At 44.3% G+C, this 25072-nt stretch overlaps 1 protein-coding gene across 4 annotated transcripts in view; it reads left to right on the top strand.

Annotated features, from left to right (window-relative positions):
• GRIA1 (glutamate ionotropic receptor AMPA type subunit 1) overlaps window positions 1–10027 on the top strand; it is a 360169-nt gene extending 350142 nt beyond the window's left edge. For all 4 annotated transcript variants that reach the window (XM_025292371.3, XM_025292374.3, XM_025292372.3 and 1 more), the window contains exon 16: window positions 7173–10027. In XM_025292371.3, coding sequence (XP_025148156.1) covers window positions 7173–7373 — 201 coding nt within the window. In that variant the 3' untranslated portion in view covers window positions 7374–10027. The remainder of the gene's footprint in view (window positions 1–7172) is intronic.
• Window positions 10028–25072: the final 15045 nt, after the last annotated feature.

Genomic DNA, 25072 nt, shown 5'->3' with positions numbered 1-25072 from the left:
GAGGGGGCAGAGAGGACTATGATACTATCTGTAACCTTCAGCATTTTTAACAAAGAAAATCTACTCAGGGACCCAAACTATGGCATAGATAGGAAGACCTATAGGGATATATAGGAGGGAGAAAAATAGAGAAGGCTTCCAGGAAGAACCAGAAATTAAGAGGAAGGACAAGTGGAATTCAAACCAACAGAAGTGGCAAGAAGCACAGTCATTCTGAGCAATGTACCCTAGGCTGTTATTTTGACTTGAGTGGACTAACAGGACTCACTGATAGAATCTTCTCTCCCAGAATGTGCCCTAAGAAGCCCTTTTTTCAACATGCAATCGCTCCCAGACTCAGCATACCCACTGTTGGATCACAGCCATAGCCTCCTACCAACCCTTTTCCTGCCTTAGGCACCCACCCTACATATACCTCCAGGTCCCTCTTGGAGAAGACATTGCTGGACATTTGCTTCCCCTGTTTGGAAACTCTGTACTGAGTTCTGTACACAGGGAGTGGGAGTTGAGAGCGGAGGGCCTTCTGTCCTGGCATTCAACATTGCCACATCATAGTTCTAGCCTACTTTCCCCTCCCCAGGCAATCTGCTCTCCTTACATGCTCCATACTCCAGCCACCCACCTCATGCTTTCCATGTGTACCCACCCATGTGCCTTGATGCAAGCCAATGCCTCTCTCTGTCTTCTGTCCCATAATTAGTCGCTCAGTTGCATCCAACTCTTTGCAACCCCATGCACTATAGCCTTCCAGGCTCCTCTGTCCAGGCAAGAATACTAGAGTGGGAAAACATTCTCCTCTCCAAGGGATCTTCCCGACTCAGGATTGAACCCAGGTCTCCTGCATTGCAGGCAGATTCTTTACCATCTGAACCACTAGAAAAACCCCAAAGTCAACTTCCCAAGATATACACATGGAGTAATTAAGGGACGGTAGTGTGATAGTACTTGGTCAGGGACCTAGGACCACCTCCATCCCACCCTTGACCAATTCATCCAAGTTCAGGTCCTCTCAGAAAGGACAAAGCACAGCAAAAGTATGGACCTCAGATTCTAAATCCAATGTAGACCTCCAAGGAGCTTGGCTGGACACAACAAGGTCTCCTAGAACCTGAAGGGCTGTCTTTGCCTACCCTATTCAAAACATAAGCCTAAAGACTCTCTTATCTTACCCTTCAAAAGTGCATAAAGGTTACTTCAGAGGCAGTAAGTGGAAAAGGAGAAGACCTAGGTGAGCACAACTTTTACAGCCCCCCACAATCTCCCCCATGGGCCATAACCAAAACCAGGCTCCCAGGACTGGCCTGGTGCTCACTGAGGGAACTTCCCTCAAACACAGTACAGCAAGGCTCTGGAGACTGAATATCTGAGCACAAATCTTGCCTGCTCTGCACATTAACTGAGTCATCCTGAACAAGTTTCAATAGTTCTCTGATCCTCCTTCTCATAAAATGGGGCTAGTGGTAGCATTGGGCTGGCCAAAAAGTTCATTTGGGTTTTTCAGTAACATCGTATGGAAAACCTAAACAAACCTTTGGCCAACCCAATATACACCTTATAAAAATTGTTGTGGATTATATGAAAAAGTGGGTATAAAGGCTCTGCAAAATGCCTGGGCCATAGTAAGCCCTAAGTAAATAATAATTACTAGAATTATATTATTAACTAGAATTATATTCTTAGTGGCCAGCTACAGCCTCCTTAAGACTTTCATTTCATAGCCTCTACTTACATGTCCTAGGGTTTTTTAAGCCATAGAGATTGTGAGTTTCCTAAGGTAAGAAGCTGTATCTGATTTCTCTTTGGACATCCCACACACATAGGGTAAGCGTTAGTTAGATTAATGTGGGATTGTATCCAAAGAAAATCTCCTAGAGGACAGGGTGAGGCAATGGAAGGAACTGCTGTTAGGTGAAGCAAACACAACCATCAGAACCACCCAGCCAGGAAGCACACATATCACCTGATGTGCTTTTGGCCCCATGATGAGATCTGATGAGACCAGACATGCCCAAGCAGGACTGGACTTCCAGCCCTTCCTATGGGATGACCATATCCTACTAATCATGGTCAGTACCAGGTGGTGGTACCAGGGTGGCTAACAACAAAGATCCTCTTAAGCCTGTATAACATTGACCTTCACCACTGAAGTCACAGCATGCAAGTAAAGACAAGAATTCTTAAGAAAGTCAACTGAGTCATACCATAACTTCTGGGAGACATTCTCTCCCTTCCCTTTCTAAGGAAGATATCAAATTTCTCAGGAGCCAACATCAGGATCTCTTAGAATCATTAATGCAAGCTGTTCCATCACAACCTTCTATAGTTAATTCCATCGGTTGGCATGACTTCTGCCCAACACAATGAGACTCCTAATAGAATTTTTAATCTTCTACCTACAGAAAAGATGCCTTTATGGGCCTTAAGAGTCAACCCAGTCCTTAATTTTCAGAGCTCCATCAACCCCTCTCTTATCCAAAGGAGATAAGTGAACACATTCTGCTGGCCTCTCAGACTTTGCTGCTTTGCAGTTCTCTTTATCATTGTGTACTTTGCCTGCTCCAAAGGCAGATTAGCTCTTTTCAAAAGTGCAGCCTCCACCTTCACACAGAGGACTGCATTGGCAGTGTTCAAGGCCTTTGGCAAGAACCTTCCCTCTTGTCTCTTCCCTTAACTACAGTATGTGGCCAACTCTTAAGACCTTCAGCCCCTAAACCTAGTTCACAATCAGCCTCCTATTTCTCAACAGTATTTAAGGAGCTCTTCCCCTTCCCCGCCCCGCATGAAAAAGAGAGGAAAGAGAAGAAGAGGGTGCAGGAAAGGAGAAAGAAAGAAGAAAGGGAGGAAAAAAGGAAAAATACCTTTTTAGTAACTTCCCTGTTCAAAGTACTTATTATACATTTTCATTAACCCTGTGCTTGCAGTTCTACAGATGAAGAAATAGGGGGTTAGAGAAGTTAAGTAGTTTTTCCAACAAACTCCGAGCTGGTGGAACAGGAATGAGATCTCCAACTTGGCTTCTGCAAAGCCTGGGTTCTTGGTACCAGCCAAGTCACTCGTCATCAATTTCTCTCTCCACCCCAACCTCAGGGCAACAGATAATTTCTATCACCTACTAGTCCCATCCAAACGCCATCCACAGTGCACAGATAAATAAGATGCAGTCCTTCTCCTTAGGTTTTTCTGATCTAGTTGTGTAGGCCATCCATGGGACGTGATCTTGGCTTGTGCATTACTGAGACCGCTTCCCCTTTGATGTCATGTGAGCAGGACACAAAGCAAGTGTCACAGGGACGGTGGGAAGGCGCCCTGCAGGCAGTCTTTCCACAAAGACATATGGAGCACCACTGCCTGCTAGGCATCACTCAGCCCTCAGGATCCAGTTAGGAGCAAGCCAGACACAGTTTCTGCTCTCAGGAAACTGAGAGTTTAATTGGCAGACAGAAAATAAGCAAATGTTAATTGGCTTAAAATAAGAAAATGTTAATTTAATTGGCAGACAGAAAATAAGCAAATAAGCAAATGACAAAAATAAGTAATATATGTTCAATGAGTGTTTGAAGAAAAATGCTCACAGCAGTCAAGTCCTGATCAGGGAATGGGGTCAGGGGCAGGATAAGAGGCTTCCCTGAAACAGTGATGTTGAACAGACTTGAGGCAGAGGAGTTAACCAGGGCATGATGGTTGTCACCAAAGGAGGCACAAGGATCACAGACCCAAGAACCAGAACTCTTGCCCAGACTTAAGAGGAAGGCCAGGGAGACTGGGCACAGGAAGACTTATGAGAAAGGACAGCAAGGAAGAGCTGGGGGCTCAGAGAGGGACTTCAGGCAACACCAACATTTTAGCCTAATTGAAACTGTCACACAGTAAAAAAAACTTCAAATCCAAGACATACTTCAAACTGAATAAACTCTCAGACACCCTGTACCTCTCCTCTGCCTGGGAAAACAGACAGAAACCTGATAGAAAGAAAAGAAAACTTTAACTGATATTAAGGCTAACCAGGGTCTTTATTATCTACCACATTATTCCCCCCAAAAAATAATTCCCAGCCGCTCCCACCCCCAGAGGCGCTGACTTTTCATAATTGTAGTGGCTGTGCTAACACAGGTTGTGTTGAAAACGGCCATCAAGGCTTTGCATGTTTCCCTGGAATTAATGAGCAGCTGAGATACATGGTCAGGCATGGGTGCTGGGGGTCGGGGGTTGGGGGGTAGGAGGTGCATCCTCCACAGCAGGTGGTCCCTCTGACTCCAAGGCATCACCAAGGGCTGAGCTTTTACTAGGGTGTTCTATGATGTGCAGAGGCTGGGCAGACTTTTCTTAGAAAAGCAAGTAGCTGAAAAGTTAGGGTGTCATCACTGTTAGATAAATGAGTTTCTGAAGCAGCAACTCCAGGACTTTGAGGCTGACTTTTCACTCGCCCTTTTCTCCCTGAGTATCTATTTCAGAAACAACTACTTATAAAGATGAACTTGATGAATGGCTGGCATGTCAAGGATGGACAGGGGAGAACCACAGTTCCCAGAGGCAAGGGGAGAAAGGACGTCAGCTTCCAACGTGTTAGCTACCAGGGGGAGGAGGCCCCACAGGCAGGGGCTCATTCACTTTCACCCTAGGTCACAGATAACTGAAACTTGAAGCAAGTCAGTGACAAGTCCTCAATTGCTCTAGAAAGTGAAATCAACTAAGACCAGTGTGTTTCCACCTTATTTGCATACTAGAATAACCTGGGGCGGAGGGGGTGGGGGGTTTGAAACTCTAGACATCCAGGCCACACACCACACCTATTCAGTCAGCATCCCTGAGGCAGGTCTCAGACATCAGTGTTTCTTCCTCCGAAACCCCTAGAACCTGCAGCAAAGTTTGAGAACTAGTGAAATGGTCATTTTTAGCAATGCTTCCCACTCCCATTTTGACTCTATTCATCCCTTCTCCTGAGATTAGAAAGGAAACCAGTAAGCAGGAAACCCCCACCATCAACAGCAGTATGGAGTCACTGACCTCTGAGAACCCCTCAGCTTTCATGAAAACCAATCCCGAATGACTTGAAGAGTTCTAGCTTACATGCCTGGCTCAGTTACCTCAGACTCATAGGCACCAATACTGATTAGCCTTCTCCTTTAAAATAAATATGTCAAGTACCACTGACTTCTTTGGGATATTATGGAAATATGTGAGACCTTTTGAGAAACAAAGCCCAGGGTGATCTGTGTGAACTTTAAACTTTTTGTTTTAATTAAAGGAGTGTGGCAGAGAAAACTCATAGAACACAGACATCCCAAGCCAATTCATAGAAGGTTCCACACTGCCCCCACACCCAAATAAAAAGTTCTTTTCAACAATGTAAAAGTGAGAACAAGTCATCGTGAATTCCTCCTATTTTCTTTTTACATTTCCCCCATAGAGCAGCACAGAGGTGTTGATGTGACCTTGACTTAGAAGAATGCTCTCCAGGTCACACTTCCTCTTCAGTGCTGGCAGAATGTAAATACACCATGTCCAGGAGTTTGAAGAGGAGACAGAACCCGTGTGGGTGGAGCATCATATGGGGCAGATCTGTCTGAATCATGGAATTTTTTTAAAAAGAAAAACTATTTTAAAACACTGTCAGAATTACTAATAATAAGATGATCCTCCCAAAGCATAGTGTAGCAGAAAGAATAACAACTGGGTCAAAACTGCCCTGTTTATGTCCATGAGGCCACAGGAGATTGACTTACTTCTCTGATCACTAGAATCATGCCAATATGCAAAGGGGGAAGCCATCAACTTTTTAAGACCGGCCCTATGTGTTTGGCTTTTCTTAGACATATTCAAAGATATCTACTGGGCCTCTAACGACATGCTGGGCATGCTGGCAGGCAGCTAAGGATTGAGAAGACACAGCCCTTGTCCTTCTCCAGTTAGCTCTCTTAAAGAAGACAGAAGTTACATACCTGAAGTAGAATCATTGCAAGCAAGTGTATAATGTATGAGAACTGGCGAGGATGGGGGGCAGGACGTGCTGGGGCAGTCTAAGACAACTTCAAAGAGGTAGGAACAAATTGAGTCTTGAAGGATGGATAGACTGGCCTTATAGAAAGAAACCTCTAAACTCATAGACAATTTTTCGTGTTGATTTTCACCAAGAAACTAAGTCCTACCTCAAAATTTCTATGGGTATCTTTTAACAGGAAGTTGGAGGGGACAGGAAGAGGGTTTGGATTTCTGGTCATGAAATTTAATTCTCCAAAGGAACTCAGTAAAGAACACTTCCTCTTGTCTAATAGGATATGATTATAATCACAGATTCTGGTCTTGATCATTTTGTCGAACTCATCTCATCCTGGGGTGATCATTGGAGCTCTTTTGACATCTAGAATTCCAACATTCTAGAAGTCACAATCTTTCACAAATCAGTAGCACCAATCTGATGTGTCAGGGTAGAAGTACAGGTTATATGCGCTAATGGGAAGTGGATGACAGATAATGATCTTTGGAATTCATTTTCATTTTTTTTAGCACAGGCTTTTTTCCCATTATATTATGCACACCGTATTAGTCAAACAAGTCCTATGTTCTCTTAACACACACTGCTAGAGGCAGGATGACATTTTTTTCCAGAAGTAATCATAAGTAGTTTTAAATTTTCACCCAACAATGATATATCATCAATTTTGTGTAACATTTCAACTCATTTTTTCATGCAGTATAGAACCATTCTCTCTAATACACTTTGACAAACATGGAGATTTCAAAGGTTCAGAGAGATAGCAATGCACAAAGTCACATAGCAAGTTGATGTCAGAATTAGGGCTAAAACTCAAGTTTCCTAAACCCCATTTCCAGAGCTTTTCTACTTGGTCATGTTGCTACATTTATTATCATCAATACTACCATGGAACCATCGTACCTTTAGGAATCACAGAAGGTGAAGGATCTTAGAGATCACCCAATCCAGCACATCTCGTTAAACTTAGAGAACGTGAGGTCCAGAGAGGGAATCAGACTAGTCCACAGCCAGGTAACAGTTCTGTGAGTTCGCAGGAAGTCAGGATTAGCATTATAGATTAGAAAACAAGCTGGGTAGGGAGGAGAGTTGGAGTGATGTTTTAAGCCCAGTGTTGACTCATTCTCCTTGTCAGTCATTGCCAAGGACCTGGGGAAGAACCCCCGGTCCTCCTGAAAAGGGTTTCTGTTTGATCCCACAGCAATCCATCAATGAAGCCATACGGACGTCGACGCTCCCCCGAAACAGTGGGGCAGGAGCCAGCGGTGCCGGGAGTGGAGAGAACGGCCGGGTAGTCAGCCATGACTTCCCCAAGTCCATGCAATCGATCCCCTGCATGAGCCACAGTTCAGGGATGCCCTTGGGAGCCACTGGATTGTAACTGGAGCAGATGGAGACCCCCTCGGGGAGTATGCCCAGGCTCCCCCAGTTCCATCCCACACCCTTCAGTGCCAAAAACAACAAAACGAAACACAACCGCCACCAACCACCAGGACCACGAGGAGGAGGATTCAACAGACTTTCCTGAAGAATCAATAAACCATTTTGCGGCCCCTTCTCCTTTTTTGATGTTCGTTTGCCCTTTTCCGTTGGCTAAGTGAGGATGACAAGTAACACTGTACGGCAATAAGGGGAGAATAACCCCGTCACATAGAGCCTGTGTCACTGGGGCACTAATGAGGAAACTGTACTGCTTTCTTTTAATTCAGTTGTTCATGTGTCTTAGTGCACTATTTTTTTTTTTTTCTTACTAATATCCATGGTTTGCAGGTTCTGTTAGATCCCTTCCTTTTCCTTCTTACTCCCAACTCCCTACCCATCCCACTTTAGTTTTCAGATTGGAGATTCAAGATTCATTCCACCTGACAAGCAAGCAAAAGGAAAACAACAATCTTCCAATGAATTCATCATGGGAGCTCTCCAAATCCCCTCCACACCTCGGCCCCAAGCCATGGATGGAGACCGACATTGCTGGAGGAGTGGGCTGCCTCTCCACACAGGGCACTGCCCAGGCACTGATTCAGTTAAAAACATGTGTGAAGCAACTCAGACCCTGGATGGCAAAGAAGCTGTAAAGGCAGACGTGCAGTCAGAAGAAGACTCGAAGTTATTGCTGGAGACTCAGATAAAGCTTCCTTGAATGTGTAACAGCCATCTCACAGGCCTTAGGTGGAACAGTATGCTTTGTCATAGAGTCACGCTGAGCCCGGAGGAGTATGTCCTTCTGCTATGCTCAAGCCCAATGGCATTCTGGTGGCTGAAGGGCAAATGGCCTCCTAAACCAAGTCGAGCCTTGGGAATAGCTGACATCCAGAAAACTCTCATCCCTGATTCTCACTTTTCATTTGATAGTCCTCTGCAGCAACCCCATTGTAGAGTAGACTCTTTCTCCTTGGAGCCTCTGATGTGGGGGAAATGTTATACAAGCTAAATGCAAAAAAAAATAAATAAATAAGAAAAAAAAAGTTGATGGAAGAACTTTGGAAGAGGAAGCTTCATCCAAGCCCACAAGCAATAGAACTTTCTATAGTGTGCCCTGTCCTAAGACTGAGAGACCAAGTGTGAAGTTTAGGGTTTTAGTGACCTGGAGAACTTGAGTTTTTATGTCCATGTATGAGTGTTATTTTATCAGGTGGTCAGATGAACTGTCATCTTTAGAAAGTGAAATGCCCAAGGCTGAATGATTTGAAGGATAGGGAGATGGAGTGAGTTGATAACAACACTGGGAGACCTTAAGATCCCTGATCCCAACTTGTAACTTGAAGAGGCCAACCTTCCCCCAGCTAAGACAGAATGAGAATGCTGTAATCCAATGACTAGAATCATTGGATTGTGCCCACAGTGTGAAACTAAAACAAGATTGGAGAAGTGACAGGGTTCATGGAGAGAAGCCTAGGCTGACTACAACTTTGGTTGGGACCTTGGCACCTGGCTTTCTTGGAGATCCCAGCTCTCATTCTCGGTGCAGCCAGCTTCCTTCTCTCCAGCACCTCTCCTAGGGGCGTGACCATCGCCTAGAGTGTGCCATGTGTCATCAGCATTTACTGAAAACCACATTCTGGCTTGTTCCCTCACCCCCCACCTTCTATCCAGTCTTCTCTGCTAGGGATCATCATTAGCAATGGACTAACTAAAGGGTTTGGAGCCTGCCTCCAAGTAGCTGCAGCATGACTGGCCTCATATGTGGATTCTCTCCACGGACCCCCACCAGCTGTATGTCTCTTCCTCCTTTCATCAGCCATAGCAAAGAACCATCCCCAAATCAAACGCTCTGCCCTCTCAATTCAAGTGTCGTTCAGTCTCTCATGTCAATGTGGGCATGGTATGTGAAGCAGGACCCTCGAGAAGGACTGTCACTTTTTGATACTGCCCAGCTGGTGTCCTCCCCCATTCATTGTCCTCCCACCAGATTTTCCCTAACCCTTAGCCTACCACTGCAGAATCTGATCTGACCCACCCTTATGGAGTCTGCATTTCAGAGGAGTTCGAAATAACCCTCTACAATCAACATGCTTCAAAAATATTTTGTCTTTGGCCTGGTAAGATGCCTCTTCAGCCACTGAGTTCACCAGTAACATGAGCTGATAGTAACAGATCAGCTACGCTAGAAATGAGTGTGTATGCTATGCAGGGGTCCAAGACTCCAGCAGAAGATGTTTTTCATTGACAGAGGGGTGACGGGGAAAACAAAAGTAAGAAAAAAGTTAACTTGTATTATGTATTTTTACTACACTTTTCTTAAAAATAGAGCAATGGGAAAACTGAAGGAGACTGACATTTTTCTCAACAGGAATCCATACTTAACAGTTCTGGCTTTCATTAAATTTTGCTCTTTGGTACCTGGGCCTTTTATTTAACATCTCTATTTGTTTTAACTCTCTTGGCAGATGTGTGAAAGGATTTTTGCTTGATCAAACACTAAATATTTTTCTTGGTTCCTGTTTTTCTTTCAAATAGACAGGTTTTTTTTTTTTTCTTTTGGTATTTGCATAAAATGAAAATATCACCAAGAATTAAATCACTGTGGATCCATTATCTACTTTTCATATTTGTCCATTCCATTTTTGTGCCATTTCTGAAGCCAGAGCACTAAACTATGTTATTTCCTTATTGTTAAGCCTAAGTTAAGCATTTTCAATAGTGACCGATACTCCTGACTCAAGAAGAGTTCTTCAAACAAAGTCATTGCAGATGAACTAGATCACTGTGGTTTATTCACCCAAATGAGAAAACAACAACAAAAAGACAGAATGGTATTGGTTTTCAAGGGTTATGGTTCCAATTGCATAAGGAGCAGGGTTTAACTTGCAGTGGTCACAGCACCTCTAGGGAACTGGATGGTTCACACGGAATGTCTTCCAGACATCCCCCCAGCTGGAGTCCAGGTATACCTATGATGTGCAGAGTCACAACTGAAACCAAATCTAGATCAGGCTTATAAAAAGACAATTGTCCTCAGACCACAAGACCCCTCTTCTTGCCTGAAAGTTATTCTTTCACTCGAGCAAGATGGACTCTGTAAAGCACCTGACATTTTTTGACACGTAAATACCAATGATTAAGAACAGCTTCAAGTGTTTTCTTTACTAGGGAACTCTGCACATTAGAAGGGGCCAGAGGTCTAAAGAGTGGCATTTCAAGCAGTGACTACCACGGTTTAAAAGGGTTGGCGGAAGGGAAAGAACCTAGCAGACTTGTGTGAGGTTTCAGTCACTGTTCAGACCCACTCGCAGTCACCTCCAGCATCTAGGGTGCTTCTGAATGAGGAAGCCCTCAGCACCAGCTGCCACAAGGAGAAAACTGATCTATCACCTTCCCATCAAATAGTTGGGATAGTGATCATGACGGCTATAAGAGCATAGGTTACTATGCACTGAGCACTCACTATGTTAAGCACTCTTCATATCTCCTAAAGCGTGACAGGGGCCCATACGAAATGAGGAATCCCAGACTTAAAAGAGATATCACAACCTCCTCACAGTCTTGTAAGTGACAGAGCCAAGATTCTGCCAGGAACCCAAAGGCTTTACATTACCCACCTCGTTGTTAACCAGGTTATAATATGAACAGGAAAATCAGGGGTGAACAGGAAAACCACAGGCAAATAGTCCTCTGCCTACCTTTAATACCAAAGTAACTGAAAATGGAATGGTGCAAGGTACACGGGCCACAGCTTTCGGAAAGTCAGTCTATCCTCTTGGGGCATGAGAGATCACTAATCCAGACAAGATTAGCCCAAAAGGAAAAGAGGAGAAAGAGTCACTTTGGGCCCTTTTAAAATATCAATACTCAGGCTAAAGAGTAGCAAGCAGGCTGGAAAGGGGGCTGGAAAGCAGGCTCCCCTGCAGAATAGTTGCTTCAGCCTGGAGAAGTCTCCTCACAGCTGTCCAGAGGAAGTGGAGCTAGCTTCTGAGTGGACAAGACCAGGATCAGTTGTGGGACTAAAGAAGGAGTTCATAATGGTCCAAGTATCCCCATGGTAGAATGAGACAGCCCCTGGAGGCGATGCCACTGATGTGAAAGCTGAAATATATATCCTCTAATGTTCCTTACTTTATCTTCACATCTCTGCAGCCCTGTTCAGGTTATCTGCTAAGTAACACCCTGATATATGTTAAGAGGAGGTCAACAAGGCCCTACAAAAATGAGCATAAATATCACAAAAATTGTGTCCAAAATCAACTTATCCTCATAAGAGACAAGACAGCAAGTTCCTTCCTCACCAAATGCTAATGTTCCCTCTAGGAAAAAATATCTATGGAGGTCCATTCCTATCCTGTTGCTGCTACTACTGTTTAGTTATTCAGTCATGTCCGACTCTTTTGCAACCCCATGGACTGTAGCCTGGCCAGGTTCCTCTGTCCATGGGATTTCCTAGGCAAGAATACTGGAGCAGGTTGCCATTTCCTCCTCCAGAGGATCTTCCTGACCCAGTGATTGAACCTGCATCTCCTGCATTGGCAGGCAAGTTCTTTACCACTGAGCCACCTGGGAAGTCCCTGGTGTGAGTCTGGCCACTGACAAATGACCCTAATAGACTGCTTTGTAATTTTCAGAAACAAATTTTGTTTCTTGAAGTTTCCAGATCACACCTTGAGCAGAGAAGCAATGTGCTGGAGTGGAAAAGCCAGTAGATGAAATGAGGATTCACAATGCCTGGCTTCCTCTCCTCTGGTCTTTTCAACCTTGGACAAGAAAATTAACTACCTGAGCCTCATTTTCCTATCAAAGAAATGGGACATCTAGTGTCAAATTAGGCAGTGACTCTAGACTCTAAATGCACTCTGGAGTCACGTAGGAAACTTTAAATAAAGTCACCAATGCCCAAGATGCATCTCCAAATCCAGTTTTTCTGAGTGCATGCATGGTTGTTGTTCTTTTATTGTTTTGTTTTGAACTTTCAGGTGATTACAATGTGCAGCCAAGATTGAGCACTACTACAATCAGGCCATCACAGGGATAAAGAAAATGCTCATGAAAAATCAAAATTTCAAGGTACTAATTAGGGTTATCTATAATTGGCCAGACCAACACCAGAACCCTGGTTACCTGATGGCAGTCAAATCTCCATGGCCCCAGGAGAGAAAATACCATTACATTAATCTGATACAAGAGCAGGCTAGGATACAGTGCCCAACTTGGGCTCTAAATGTTTCTTTACCCTTTAGGCATGTTTGCAATATTAATAATAACATTCTGCTGGGGTTGGGGGAGCGGAGAAAAAGACATTAGAGATAAGATATAATCATCAGAGGAGCATCCTCAGGAAAGGGGAGGAGAAAAAAAAACAAGTCTGTCAGATGAGTCAGCTTTCAACACAGCCAGTTATTTTCCAAACTGGAAAACTACTTGGCTGTTTCCATTATAGAACCAAATCCCACCACCTGCATTTTGAATATCATCCACCAGAAATCACAGCCTATAAGCCTCATCTTTCACAGGCACTCTGGGTGCTGCTGGGGACAACTCTAACTTCTTCCTCAATGGTATGCTCACCATTTTTATAGCACTACATACAGGGGAGGAGGGAACCAGCCTTTGCTCAGCACTAACTGCATATCAAGTAGGATTTTAGAGCTTCACAAACATCTCATTGAGTCCTCAGAACTATTCTGGGAGGTGGAAATCTATCACCCCTCTTTTCCACGGGAGGAAATGGAAGCTCAGAGTGTTTCAGAACCCAAGGTCATCAATAACTTGACCAAGATTCTAATCCCAGTTTGTCTCTCTCCAAAGTCACTGCCTTTTCCCTTTCACTGATCGTCTCCTAAGGAGATTTCAGCATGCTAAGGAAAAGCATGCGACTAAGATAGAAAATATTTTGTCTACAGCCTCCATCATAGCCAATTTGTGGTGCCATCTTGGGCAATTCATTTCCCTATTCTGAGCCTCAGTGGCCTTGTTTGTGAAATAAGATAAGGGAGATTAATCGAACTGATCTCAAACCCCCTTGGTTGTAGCCTTATATCAGTGGTTCTCAACCAGATGTGATTTTGTGCCCCTGGGACACTTGGCAAAGTCTGGAGATATTTTTTGTTACCATAACTGGGGGTAGAGGCTGCTACTGCAGTTTAGTAGGTAGAAGCCCAGGGATGCTGCTAAACATTCGACAGCACACAGGGCAGCCTCCCACAACAAAGAATTATCCAGCCCACGATATCAATAGCACGGAGGCTAAGAAGCCCTGTCTCCACAATTATAGCATCTCAATACTTGGGATATGGATGAATGCAAGACAAGCCTGAATAGTAAAAGGGCAAGGATTCTGAGCCAGGTGAACATCAGAGAGAATAAACAGTCACATGAATTTAGACAAGGAAGAAACTGGGTTTAGAGAAGCAGGTTGAGGCCAGAAGAGTTTGGCCAGTAGCATAAATGTAGAGAGTACACAGAAGCCAAGGCTGGGGTCCATGAGGCATCCAGACAGAACTGACAGCTTGATGGAGGAGAAAGCAGAGGCCTCTGCTCGCCTGAGCGGCTCACGCTCTGCCCAGTCACATTTTGCAAGTGACTCTGCACCAAGAGCCAGAGAAACCTAACAGCAAGACCTATCCACTCCCCAAAAACCTAGTAAGCTTCATTTCTAACCCCAGAATATACGCTCTTCCTCACTAAAAAAGTAGACAACAAGCACCCATGTCCACAGGCTGATGCCATAGGGAATTTGAAGGCAAAAAACAAATATTCCTGTCTCTTTGAGAGAGTCAGGAAGGAAAAATAAGACTCGTAAACACAATTATGTATAACATGAGGTTGAAGATAGATTTTTTTTTTTAAAAGGCAGTTCCTGGATCCAGCCTTCCACAGGCTACTCATCACCTTGTGTCCAGCTTCTAAAAATGGCACTCTGGGGACTTCCCGAATGGCGAAGTGGATAAGAATCTGTCTGTCAGTGCAGGGGATACGAGTTCAATCCCTGGTCTGGGATGATCCCACATGCCATGCACCTAAGTCCATGTACCACAACTCCTGAGCCCGTATGCTACTAAACAACTGAAGACTGTGCACCTAGAGCCTGTGGTGTGCAACAAGCAAAGAGCAGCCCCCGCTGCTCTTTGCCTGTGCAAAGCAAGGAAAACCCAGCACAGCCAAAATAAATAAATAAAACTAAAAAATAAAAAGGGCACTCCGAAATCTACCCCTCCAATCTAGATGATGCCTTCACAAGATCAGGGACCTGTCTGCTTCAGCATAATGCCAGAATGTAATAGATCCTCAGTCAACATTTGCTGAATGACTTGATGAATGGGAAAGGTAGAGCTGAAATGCCCTTTGGTGTACAGAAGAGGCAGAGATCATTCCTGACTGGAGAAATAATCAGAGGAGGAGATGACGTGTGTGTTGCCTTGAGGGTCTATAGACATCACACAGTCAGACATACAAGAGAAGACCATCAAAGAAGGGAAACAGAACAAGCCAGGGCATGAAGGCAGGAATAGGCGGGACCTGTTTGGGAAAGGGCATGTACCCAATACAACTGGCACCCCTTGGCCAAGGTGAGCAATGAGAAGGCTGGACTGGACATCGGGAGCTGTTACTTAATTCATTCTGAAATAGGGAATTGAAGTTTTCTGGGATGAGAAAGAAATTCACTCAGAAATCAGGTATTAAGTTCAGCAGGAAGCATATTTCAGGCATCTACTATATGCCAGGCACTGTGTAAGCACTTCAAGCCACTCCTCTCACTTCATCCCCAAGGCAGGAAGACTGTGAGGCAGAAGGAGCAACCCAATTCTATACCTGAGCCAAGAACAGCCCAGAAGCGGAAGGAAAAACTCAGCTACCTAGAATTCCCATAATTCCTATAACACGGGAATAAATCATAGAAAGCCATCTGTCCTCATAACAGTTCTAGTTTTAAAAAAAACCAGAAGGACACTACTGGGAGGAGACAGACCCACCACCTATGGGTGGCATTTGCTTGACTATGCAATTAGCCACCAGGGGAGGAGCCAGTGACTTCAAGGGCACCAAGAGGGACTGAACCACCAAAGACACAAAGAAGGGTTCTGACCCCTGTCTATACTCAGTAAAGGGAACCATGGTGAATTCATAAATCACAAGCACAAGATGAGGAAGGACAGTCACCACCCCTGCTGCAGCAAAACCTCCTCCGTTCCTGGTGGATGGCAGGGTTTGGGCCCCTCAGAAATGTTGACAACAGTGTCTCACAAGCTTCGCATGGCAGGGGATCCTTGGGTGTATTTACATAAGGATGCTGTTGTGTGTGTTTCAACTGTTGCCGCAGTAAGGCTGCTGCTACCAACAAAGAAAGCGGGCCACAAAGTCAATCCATAAACACCAAGATACGGGAACCATGTGGTACAACAATCAGTGGTGATTTGTTGAACATCTGCTCTGAGCTGGGCATTTCACATATACTGTCTGATCTCACGCTCACATATCCTTGGGGAGACAGACTTGCATTTCCATTGGATGAGTGTTTTACATCAATGAATGTGAATCAAAACAGTCCTGAAAGGTTTAGTAGGGACCTTAGAAATCATCTAATCATGATTTTATCCAACTATATTTTATATTAAAAAAAACTATATTTAAAAAAGAAAAAAAGTAAACTTGAGGCCCCAGAGAGTAAGTGACTTGCCCAGGGTCGTGTAAGTTCCCAATTAAAACCAAGACTAGATAGAAGCTACCTGTTCTGGCTCCAAGTCCAGGGTACTCTGTATGCAGCAAAGAGATCTCACACTCAAACAACCTGACAAATCAATGTCTGGCCTTTTTTTCTAGCTCTTGCCTGGAGAATTCCATGGACAGAGGAGCCCAACAAAGGAGCCTGGTGGGCTACAGTCCATGGGGTCGCAGAGAGTCAAGTCTGTGCGACCCCAAGACTCAGGGACTAACACACACATACACACACATAGGTAGGGCTAGTTAAGTGTGTCTGGATAAACCACAATCTGAGCAAGGTGGGTTTTTGTTTTGTTTTGTTGTTTTGGTTTTTGGTTTTGGTTTGAGGCAGCTAAAACTAAGACTAGTCTCAAATCTAAATAAAGCAGGCAAATGCCTAGATGGTGGGACTCCAGGATTGTGATACAAATTTCCCCCAAATGTTTCCTTGGTGTTCACTGTGTTCCCCAGATTCCTTATCCAGGATAAAGCCTTTAATTCCATGAAGTTAAGTTTCTTTGTATGTGCTCTTGGTAAACAAAAATATCTAGCAAATTCAAACTGTATTTCAATGCCTATTACAAGGTATTTTCTTGATATTAGCATTTGATAGGAATGGTAGAGAGACACCTGAAGAACAGGATAAGCATAGGAAGGAGAGCAAAGAGTTCAGAATGGAAAGTTAAAGGTTACTGAAGGCAATGCTGTATTTTTACATTTAGGAAGCCCTTGTTTTAATGTAGTTACCTTAAAAAGCAGTCATGAAGAGATAGCCGAAATTGATTATTCAGCAGACAAGCATGAGGCTGGATGTATATGGAGTTTGAAGTGGAAAATTAAACAGTTATCCCAAACAATTCTGGGAGGAAAAGAATGATTTTTTAAAAGACTTCATTATCTAGTTTAAAAAAGAAAATAAAACACCTCATTAGCCTTTTTGTCATCTTGCCTTGAAACTATAATCATTAAAAAAATCATTTTGGTTTTTCTTTCCAAAAAATGGGTTGTGAACTAGAGGTTCTGTCTTTACACACAAACTCACTTAGGAAGAAAAAAACTGTTAATTTGACTGAGTCATCAGCCTAATGAAGTGCTTAGAAACCATTTAGTGATTATATAAAAACTAAATTCTGAGCTATGGGAAAACCACTAAAAGATCGATACAATACTGAGAGTAAACACCTGTGGGTTTGCCACCTGCAGCCCTTCCTTTGGGGAACTGCTACCATCACCCTGTAATAATGTGGTCCAGGTGGTGCTGAAGTACCCTGCGCCTCTCCATATCCCTGCCAGGCAATTATAGTCCCTTTTTGCACCAGCCACAGTGATTGGGTGAGATGTGATCTCGTGACCCAAATTCAGTTCTAATTAAGAACTCCTCCCTGGGACATTTTTAATCTGAAGTTTGAATGACAAGGGGGGGCTTTCCATTTTTAGTTCAAGCTAAAGTTATCCAAGGGCTATCTTCTGAATCATAGAGTTCCAGACTCCTCTGCAGTAGACGAGAACAAAGACAACTCAGCCCAGCCAAGATGCAGGCTGGAGGGAAAGAGTTCTAATGTCCTCTGAGCCCCTGAGACTAGCCCTTACCTGGACTTCTCAGTTGTGGGAGACCATTGCTGGTCCCTTGCCTAAGCTATTTTGAGTTATATTTCTATCTCTGACAACAAGAGGAATTCTGGTTCTTCAATCAGTGAACAACTAAGAACTGTATAATAACTAATTAGGAAAAAGAATGTCAGTAACTGAGCTCGAACCAATTGCTCTATGGTAGCAACGGGTTTCAAATTGGGTTGACCATATTAAAATTTTTCCTGCCCAAACCGTCTTGCAGGCACCAGTATCACCATCCTGGCTTCTGTCTGCCTCCATTTTCTTCTGTGCTATCAGGGAAAATAAAACCTTCCTGCTAACCTGTCTTCTGGGGGATGCTGTGACGGTGAACTCACAAATAAGGCAAAAGTTCTCTGAAAAGACTTCGTGTTAGGGCAGCAATAAGGCTTCAAATGGGTTCCTTTCTGTCCATAAAAGTCTATCTAATTCATCTTTCCAGAATAAGTCTATTAGCGGAGGGTCTCTCTCTACTTTCTCCCCCTCTACTCCTCTGTCTCCATCTGTATCTCCTATCAAATCGCTTCAGGGATGTCTTGTTCATGTTTATTTCTGTTCTGCAGCAGAGATCGGACACTTACAATAGGCCATCAACTTTGCCTTACATGTGCTGCCTTTGATGGAAGCACACCAAATGCATAAATTCTGTGTGGATTTGAGAGAGACTGCATAGATAAATGAGAGTCTCGAAAGAGAGAAAAATGGTGGAGGCAAAGTGTACTGACTGACCGGCCAGCAAGGACAGGAAGCTGTGGAGTGCTTTTGGAAGTCCCTGAGAAATCTATTCTCATCCTATCAATTCACACACACAAAATTCCACTCACTCAATTTGATTCTTTTCCTTCAAGTGATGGTTGTTCTGGAATAACCATATTTCACATTGCCACAGAATTCTGCAGTGACAAAGCTCCTTCATAAATATGGTCTGTCTTGATCCATAGCACTGTCCTGAATGATGGGCAGAGGAGAGATAAGCATATCTGTTTTATCAATTAAAAGCCAGAGCTTAGGAAGGTCAAGAGATGCACCCAAATTCACAGAAGCAAAACTGGGTTAGCTGGGGACTGGCATATGAACACCTGATTCATGATCTCTTCACTATATCTAAGGATGCCTCCAGAGAGCTGCTGATGATGGATACCCCCATTTCTTTTTAAAGATCTTTGTTGATGTGGACTTTCTTTAAAGTCTTTACTGAACTTATTACAAAATTGCTTCTGTTTTTATGTTTTAGTTTTTTGGCCAAGAGGCATGTAGGATCTTAGCTCCCTGACCAGGGATTGAACCCACACACCCTGCATTAGAAGGCAAAGTCTCAATCACTGGACGGAAAGGGAAGTCCTGGGATACCCCTTCTGTGGAGGGAAAAAGCAAAGGCATGCATCAGCTAACTTGAGGATGTGTTTGGCCCAGGACTGGCCTTAAAAGCAAACGCATGAAGAGAAGAAAACTGACATTGTTTTACAGGAAGAATCAAACCAAAGGGTGACAGGTGTCTTTGTTGCCTTCTAGAAGTTGGCAAAGATTCTGCTTACCCTTCAGATGGTTGCAATGAATGCCTTCTAAGGAGTGAACCAGGAGTCTTTTGAATTCCTTCTTCTCTGGGACAAGCAAACAGAGATGGTGCTGCCATTTTCCCTAATAGCAAAGCCCCTCTCCTCTATATAGTGACAAAATTATTTAAAGAATATCAATTAGAAGAGTATCAGATTATTCAGCTTCTCAGTCACATAACTTTCTAGAAGCCAGCCACTGTCTGACAGCATTACATACACTCTCTCTTTCAATGCCCAAGAAAGTGGTCAGAGCAGCGGGCATCATCTGTTTTCACTTGCCTGACATCACAGAACTGACAGTTGTGGGGGCCAGGTTTGCATTTCAGAGTTGTCTGGCTCCAAACTTGCCTTTAACCCAGCCTAGTAGAAAGAGAAATGCTCAATCTTCATTAAGAACCCAGAATCATGGCTTTGTAAACTGGTTCATGGTTACTTTTTTGGAGATGGGAATTTACAATGAAAACCAATTCTCTACCATGCCCTCTTTCCTTCTATACCCATTAAAGAAAGGGTTGCTTCAGGGCCACACATATGGCCTCATTCTAGCTTCAAAATAACCCTGTGAAGAGCACAAAGCAGGCACTCAGATCCCCACTTTACAGGTGAGCAAACAGAGGCTCAGAGGCATTCAATGTGTTGCCCAAGATCAAATCAGGACATTTAACCAGAAATCTTCCCAATCCACCACCTCACCAAGCCTAGTACATATTTGGTACCCAATGAATTAATGAATGAATAATGGATGACTCAGTTCAGGGACCACGTCTCAGAAGGATTGTGGTTTCAAATTCTCAACATGCAGATCTGCCTGTTTCCTTGCCATGAAAATCCAAGACTCATGAAGTGGTCAAATATGTGGAAGCTTCCTCCAGCGGACCCTTGAGGCAGGGATCAACAGTGTTACTTTCTTTCAACTTGGCATTCCCTGCCCCCACAGAGAGGCATCAGCCCACCCATGGGCTCAGTTCCATTTGTTCTTTTCTCGTCTGTCTGACCACTTGCCCCTTTCCACTGGCTGGCACCCTGCCGACATCCACACTTCTCATCAACACCCCCCCCCCGCCCCCGCCGCCTTGGCATCGGCACTCTGAGCCATTTCTGCCCATCCCTCTTCCAGACCAGCACAGCAAGACCAAAATGGCAAGAAGCAAATGTGGAATTCAAGTCAGAAGGCTGCAGGCAGACCAGACTGGCCACCTCAGTCCTGCAGAAATGACATTCCAACTGTGCTAATCTTATTACAAAGGTGCAGCTGTGCCTGTGCCAGGGAGGGGAAGGTGAAAGAGATCACGGATGTCTGGGACTCATAGGATTATCATTTTCTACCTGTTGAGTTAATCATATGCAATTTTCCAGACCCCTGGACTCTCACAATTAAGCCAGATAGAGAGCTGGGCGGGATAGTCACAATCTAACACGTGCCTACTGCATGCCTACTTTGAGGCTTATGGAAACTCACCACCTCTTACAAGTAGCTGTGTCCACCCTTAGCCTGCTCTTTTAAAAATGCAGTATATGAATCATAGACAGGTCCCTTGGCACTGGTTCTTGGTTTTCCCTCCCAAACGTCCCCATTCTTCCCAGAGTTCAGAAAGGAATTCTCACCTCCTCATATCCTGTACCCATCAAGGTAAACATAGCTATGGTCTCTATGATATCAATACATCATGTAATATGGTTTCCTTACTTTCCAGGGTCATGTGAAGGATCAACAAAAGCTATATATGTGTCCACGCATATTTATTGGCATGCATTTTGTAAACTTCCTTGAGCTACACCAGTTGTAAGGGAGCACCACTGATACTATTGTGACTATCACTGTCATGGTTTGTATCCCTCCCCTGCATTCTAGTGATGCTCTAGCTCATCTCTCTACCCCTAAATTGTAGCCCAAGACAGCTCAACATCACCAACTCCCTCCCTCAGGATGAAAAGGAAGATACGTGCATGCTAAGTCCTTCAGTCATGTCCAGCTCTTTGTGACCCCATAACTGGAGCCCTCCAGGCTCCTCTGTCCATGGGATTCTCCAGGCAAGAATACTCGAGTGGGCTGCTATGCTAGTAGGTCAGATTTCATGAGCTGGTGTTAAGCAAACATTTTGCATCATTGGCCACTTAGTCCTCACAAGAACTTGGCCTATAAGAGACTGAGAGTGTCCTATTATAAATGAGGAAACTGAGGCCAAGAGAAAATAAGTCATTTGCCCAAGATTGAAAGTTATAAAAGGCAGAATCAAAATTAGGGCCCATGTCTGGAACCTCAGAGCCTGACCATCTAACCATAAAACTAGCAGGTTTCAGAAGTTATCCAATGTCAAAAGCCACGCTTCTGCTCTGTTCATTCACTAGAAGTTGAGGACTTTGAAAAAGAGTTCCTATCCCCCAAAGGCAGTGCTCTGGGCAACAGAGCAGATGGGAAGCAGGTAGTATCTCTGTCACTGCCATCCTTGGTGGCTGCAGTTCAGCCTAGACACAGAGGCTGAGGAAGCCCCACCTCTGCATGTGGCCCAGATGTTTTTTGGAGGGGGGAAAAACTAATCATCAATGAAAGTACCAAGGCCTGGCCTCCACTCTGCAGAGATCTATCTCTTCTCCAGGGCCACCGAAGGAGTAAATTCTGAGGAGGCGGAGTCCACAAAAATCTCAAAATCATGGAACATAAGCCGTAGAAGGGTTCTTCATGCCTGAGGATGAACTGAGAGCATGACGGCATGGTGGCTAAGAGTCAGGAATATGGCGTCTTGTGCTCAAATCCTGGCAGCAGGATAACATCAGGCAGCTGGTTAACCTCTACAAGCTTCTATGTTCTCATCTCTAAAATGGGGATAAAGATGCCTTCACAGGGCTTCACTAAACCACCTCAAGCATGTTCAGCACATGGCACAATATCAGGCACACTCTAGTCCTCACACATATGTTAATGATGATGACCACCGAGAAAGAGTTAAGCATCTTCTATGCAACTTTTGGTTCTCTAAATGTCATTTTCATCTTGAATTAGAGAAAGAAGAAACGTTTCCCAAAACTTGTCATCATTTTGTTTTTCCTCAATTGACTCTCATGCAAAAAAAAAGAAAGGAAAAAAAAAGACAAAAATGCCTCTCAGCTCCTGTTTTGTCCAAATCTCTGTTTCACAAATAAGGAACTGAGTCCCATCAGAGGAACAGCACTTCTCCAGCTGTCACAAAGCAAGTGAGTGTAGAACTTGAGAAGAGCAGAGTGCAGAACTCCCATAGTCTCCCCAACACTGCTTTGCAAGGCCCATGATCCTTGAGGGGAATCAGGAGAGGAAAGGAAGGTGGGAAACCTGTGACCTTCGAGGCCACTGGACATAATGACCCGGGCTGCTTCTGCATCTGACAGAGCACCCCAAAGAAGCCCCAGGTATATAGATACTGGGGTCCAGGGTGCTGAAACTGTTGTCCCTCCTCCTGGGCCACTCAGACTGGCATCAGGTTAGCATCAAATCCTCAACTGGTGTCAATAATCTGTGCTTAGAATCAAAACCTGAAATGAGTGATTTTGTGGCAAAGCCAGGACTAAAATCCAAGTCTTCTAAATAGTTCACTCAAGGACTTCCCTGGTGGTCCAGTGCTTAAGAGTCCATGCTATCAATGCAGGGGGCATGGGTTTGATCCCTGGGTGGGGAAGTTCCACATGCTGCATGAGGCCAAAAAAAAAGAAAATATTTGGCTCAAAAAACTGACCAACCTAGATTGCTGCCCTGTTTTTATTTTTTATAAGACTATTTTTAGAGCAACTTTAGATTCATAGCAAAATTGAGAACAATGTACAGAAATTCTCATACACTCCTTGCCCTCATATCAGCATAAAGTGAGCGAAAGTCATTCAGTCATGTCCAACTCTTTGTAACCCCATGGACTATACAGTCCATGGAATTCTCCAGGCCAGAATACTGGAGTGGGTATCTGTTCCCTTCTCCAGGGGATCTTCCCAACCCAGGGATCAAACCCAGGTCTCCTACCTTGCAGGTGGATTTTTTACCAGCTGAGCCACCTGCCCCATTATCAACACCCCTCTCAAGAGGGGTACACTTGTTATAATCAATGAACCTATGATGATACATCACCGTCACCCCAAGCCCCCAGTTTCCATTAGGGTTCACTGTTAGTGCTGTACATCCTAGGGGTTTATATAAATGTATGATCACACGTATCCACTATTATAGTGTCAGGCAGAGATTCATTGCCCTAAAAATCTTCTGTGTTCTGCATATTCATTCTTTCCTCCTCCTCACCCTTGACAACCACTTGTCTTCTTACTGTCTCTACAGTTTTACTTTTTCCAGAACATCATACAGTTGTAACCCTATAGTGCATAGCCTTTTCAGAATGACTCTGGCTGCTCTGGTTTCACTGCTGTGTAACAAGCTGCACCAAATGTCACTTCCAACAATCACATTCTGTGGGTCAGGGATTTAAACAGGGCACAGCTCTTCTCTGATCCGTGATGTCTGGGGCCACAGGTAGGAAGACTCAAAGGCTAAGCCTAGGTCACCACCGGGGACTGGAATCACCTGGAGGTTCCTTTAGCTTCATGTTTGGCACTGGACTGGGATGACTGGGTCTTCCAGTCACTTTCCGGGTTTACATGTGGCCTTTCCACGTGGCTTGTGCTTCCTCACAGTGTGGTAGTTCCCAGGTAGTCATGAGGTTCAGGCTCCAAGTATGAGTGTGATGGTGAACAAGGCACTCCCCTTATAATCCTCCCTCAAAATCATGTGCCATCACTTCCATTATACTCTATCAATCAAAGCAATCACAAGCTCACCCAGAGTCCAGGAGAAGGGATGAAGCTGCTGCATCTCAATGGAGGGCGTGTCAAAGGATTTGCAAGCATTTTTTAGTGGTATGGCTGCCATTGTGTGTGTATCTCACCAGCCTAAAAATGGCCTTAAGCTTCTCAGGGCCAGAGCCATACCTTACACTTCCCTTCTCAACTCCAAGCCTGAAGCAGCGCTTAGAGTTTCATTTATGATTAAATGACATTAACATTTTGATCTGAGCCCCCACCCAACACTGCAGCTTCTTGGCAGGGCTCTGGTCAGGGCTGGCTCTTAGTTCTATACCATCCTTCCTTCTTCCCTTTTTAGCCCCACTTTCTTTACCTGCTCCACTGCTAAAACCTGTCACAGTTCTACTTCAAAACATACCAAAAGTTCTAACCTTCACTGATGACATCAGAGCACAACTCTCTGGCAAAAAATCTTTCACCAACACTTAAGGCTCTTAGACCCACAGGATGGCTAGTCTGCAGGCCCTGCCCCATGCCTACCCCTCTGACCTCACTCATCTTGTTCCCCGGCCCATTAACTGTGCCCCAGCCTCCGAGGCACCAAGTCATTCCCACCTCTAGACTTTCATATTTGCCCCACCTCTCAGAATGCAACTTCCTGCAGCTCTTTGCACACCTGCTCATTTTTACCCTTCAGACATCCCTTTGAATTTCTCCTAAGAATGGCTACCTGAGCACCCTCTCTGCCAACACCTATGGTCCCAACATACCAGTTATTCTAACTTGTGATGTTTTATACATTCTTCTTCATCTTCTGTCTTGTTTCTGGCAGCTGCAGGGGCCCTGTCACTAGTGTTCACTGCTCTGCCCTCTGCAATCAGAATCTTCTCTGCCCCCACAATATGTGCTCAATAAGTATCTATGAAATGAATGAGCCAGATGCAAGGTTGTATGACTTCTGGGAACAGAAGAAATTAAGCCTGTAACTTTATTTACTCTTAAAAGGCAAATTACAGTGATTTCCTACCCT

Source organism: Bubalus bubalis, chromosome 9 (assembly GCF_019923935.1).
Source record: "Bubalus bubalis isolate 160015118507 breed Murrah chromosome 9, NDDB_SH_1, whole genome shotgun sequence".
Taxonomy (NCBI): domain Eukaryota; kingdom Metazoa; phylum Chordata; class Mammalia; order Artiodactyla; family Bovidae; genus Bubalus; species Bubalus bubalis.
Note: the sequence above shows the minus strand (reverse complement) of the source record. Positions and strands in the feature narration are given on the sequence as shown.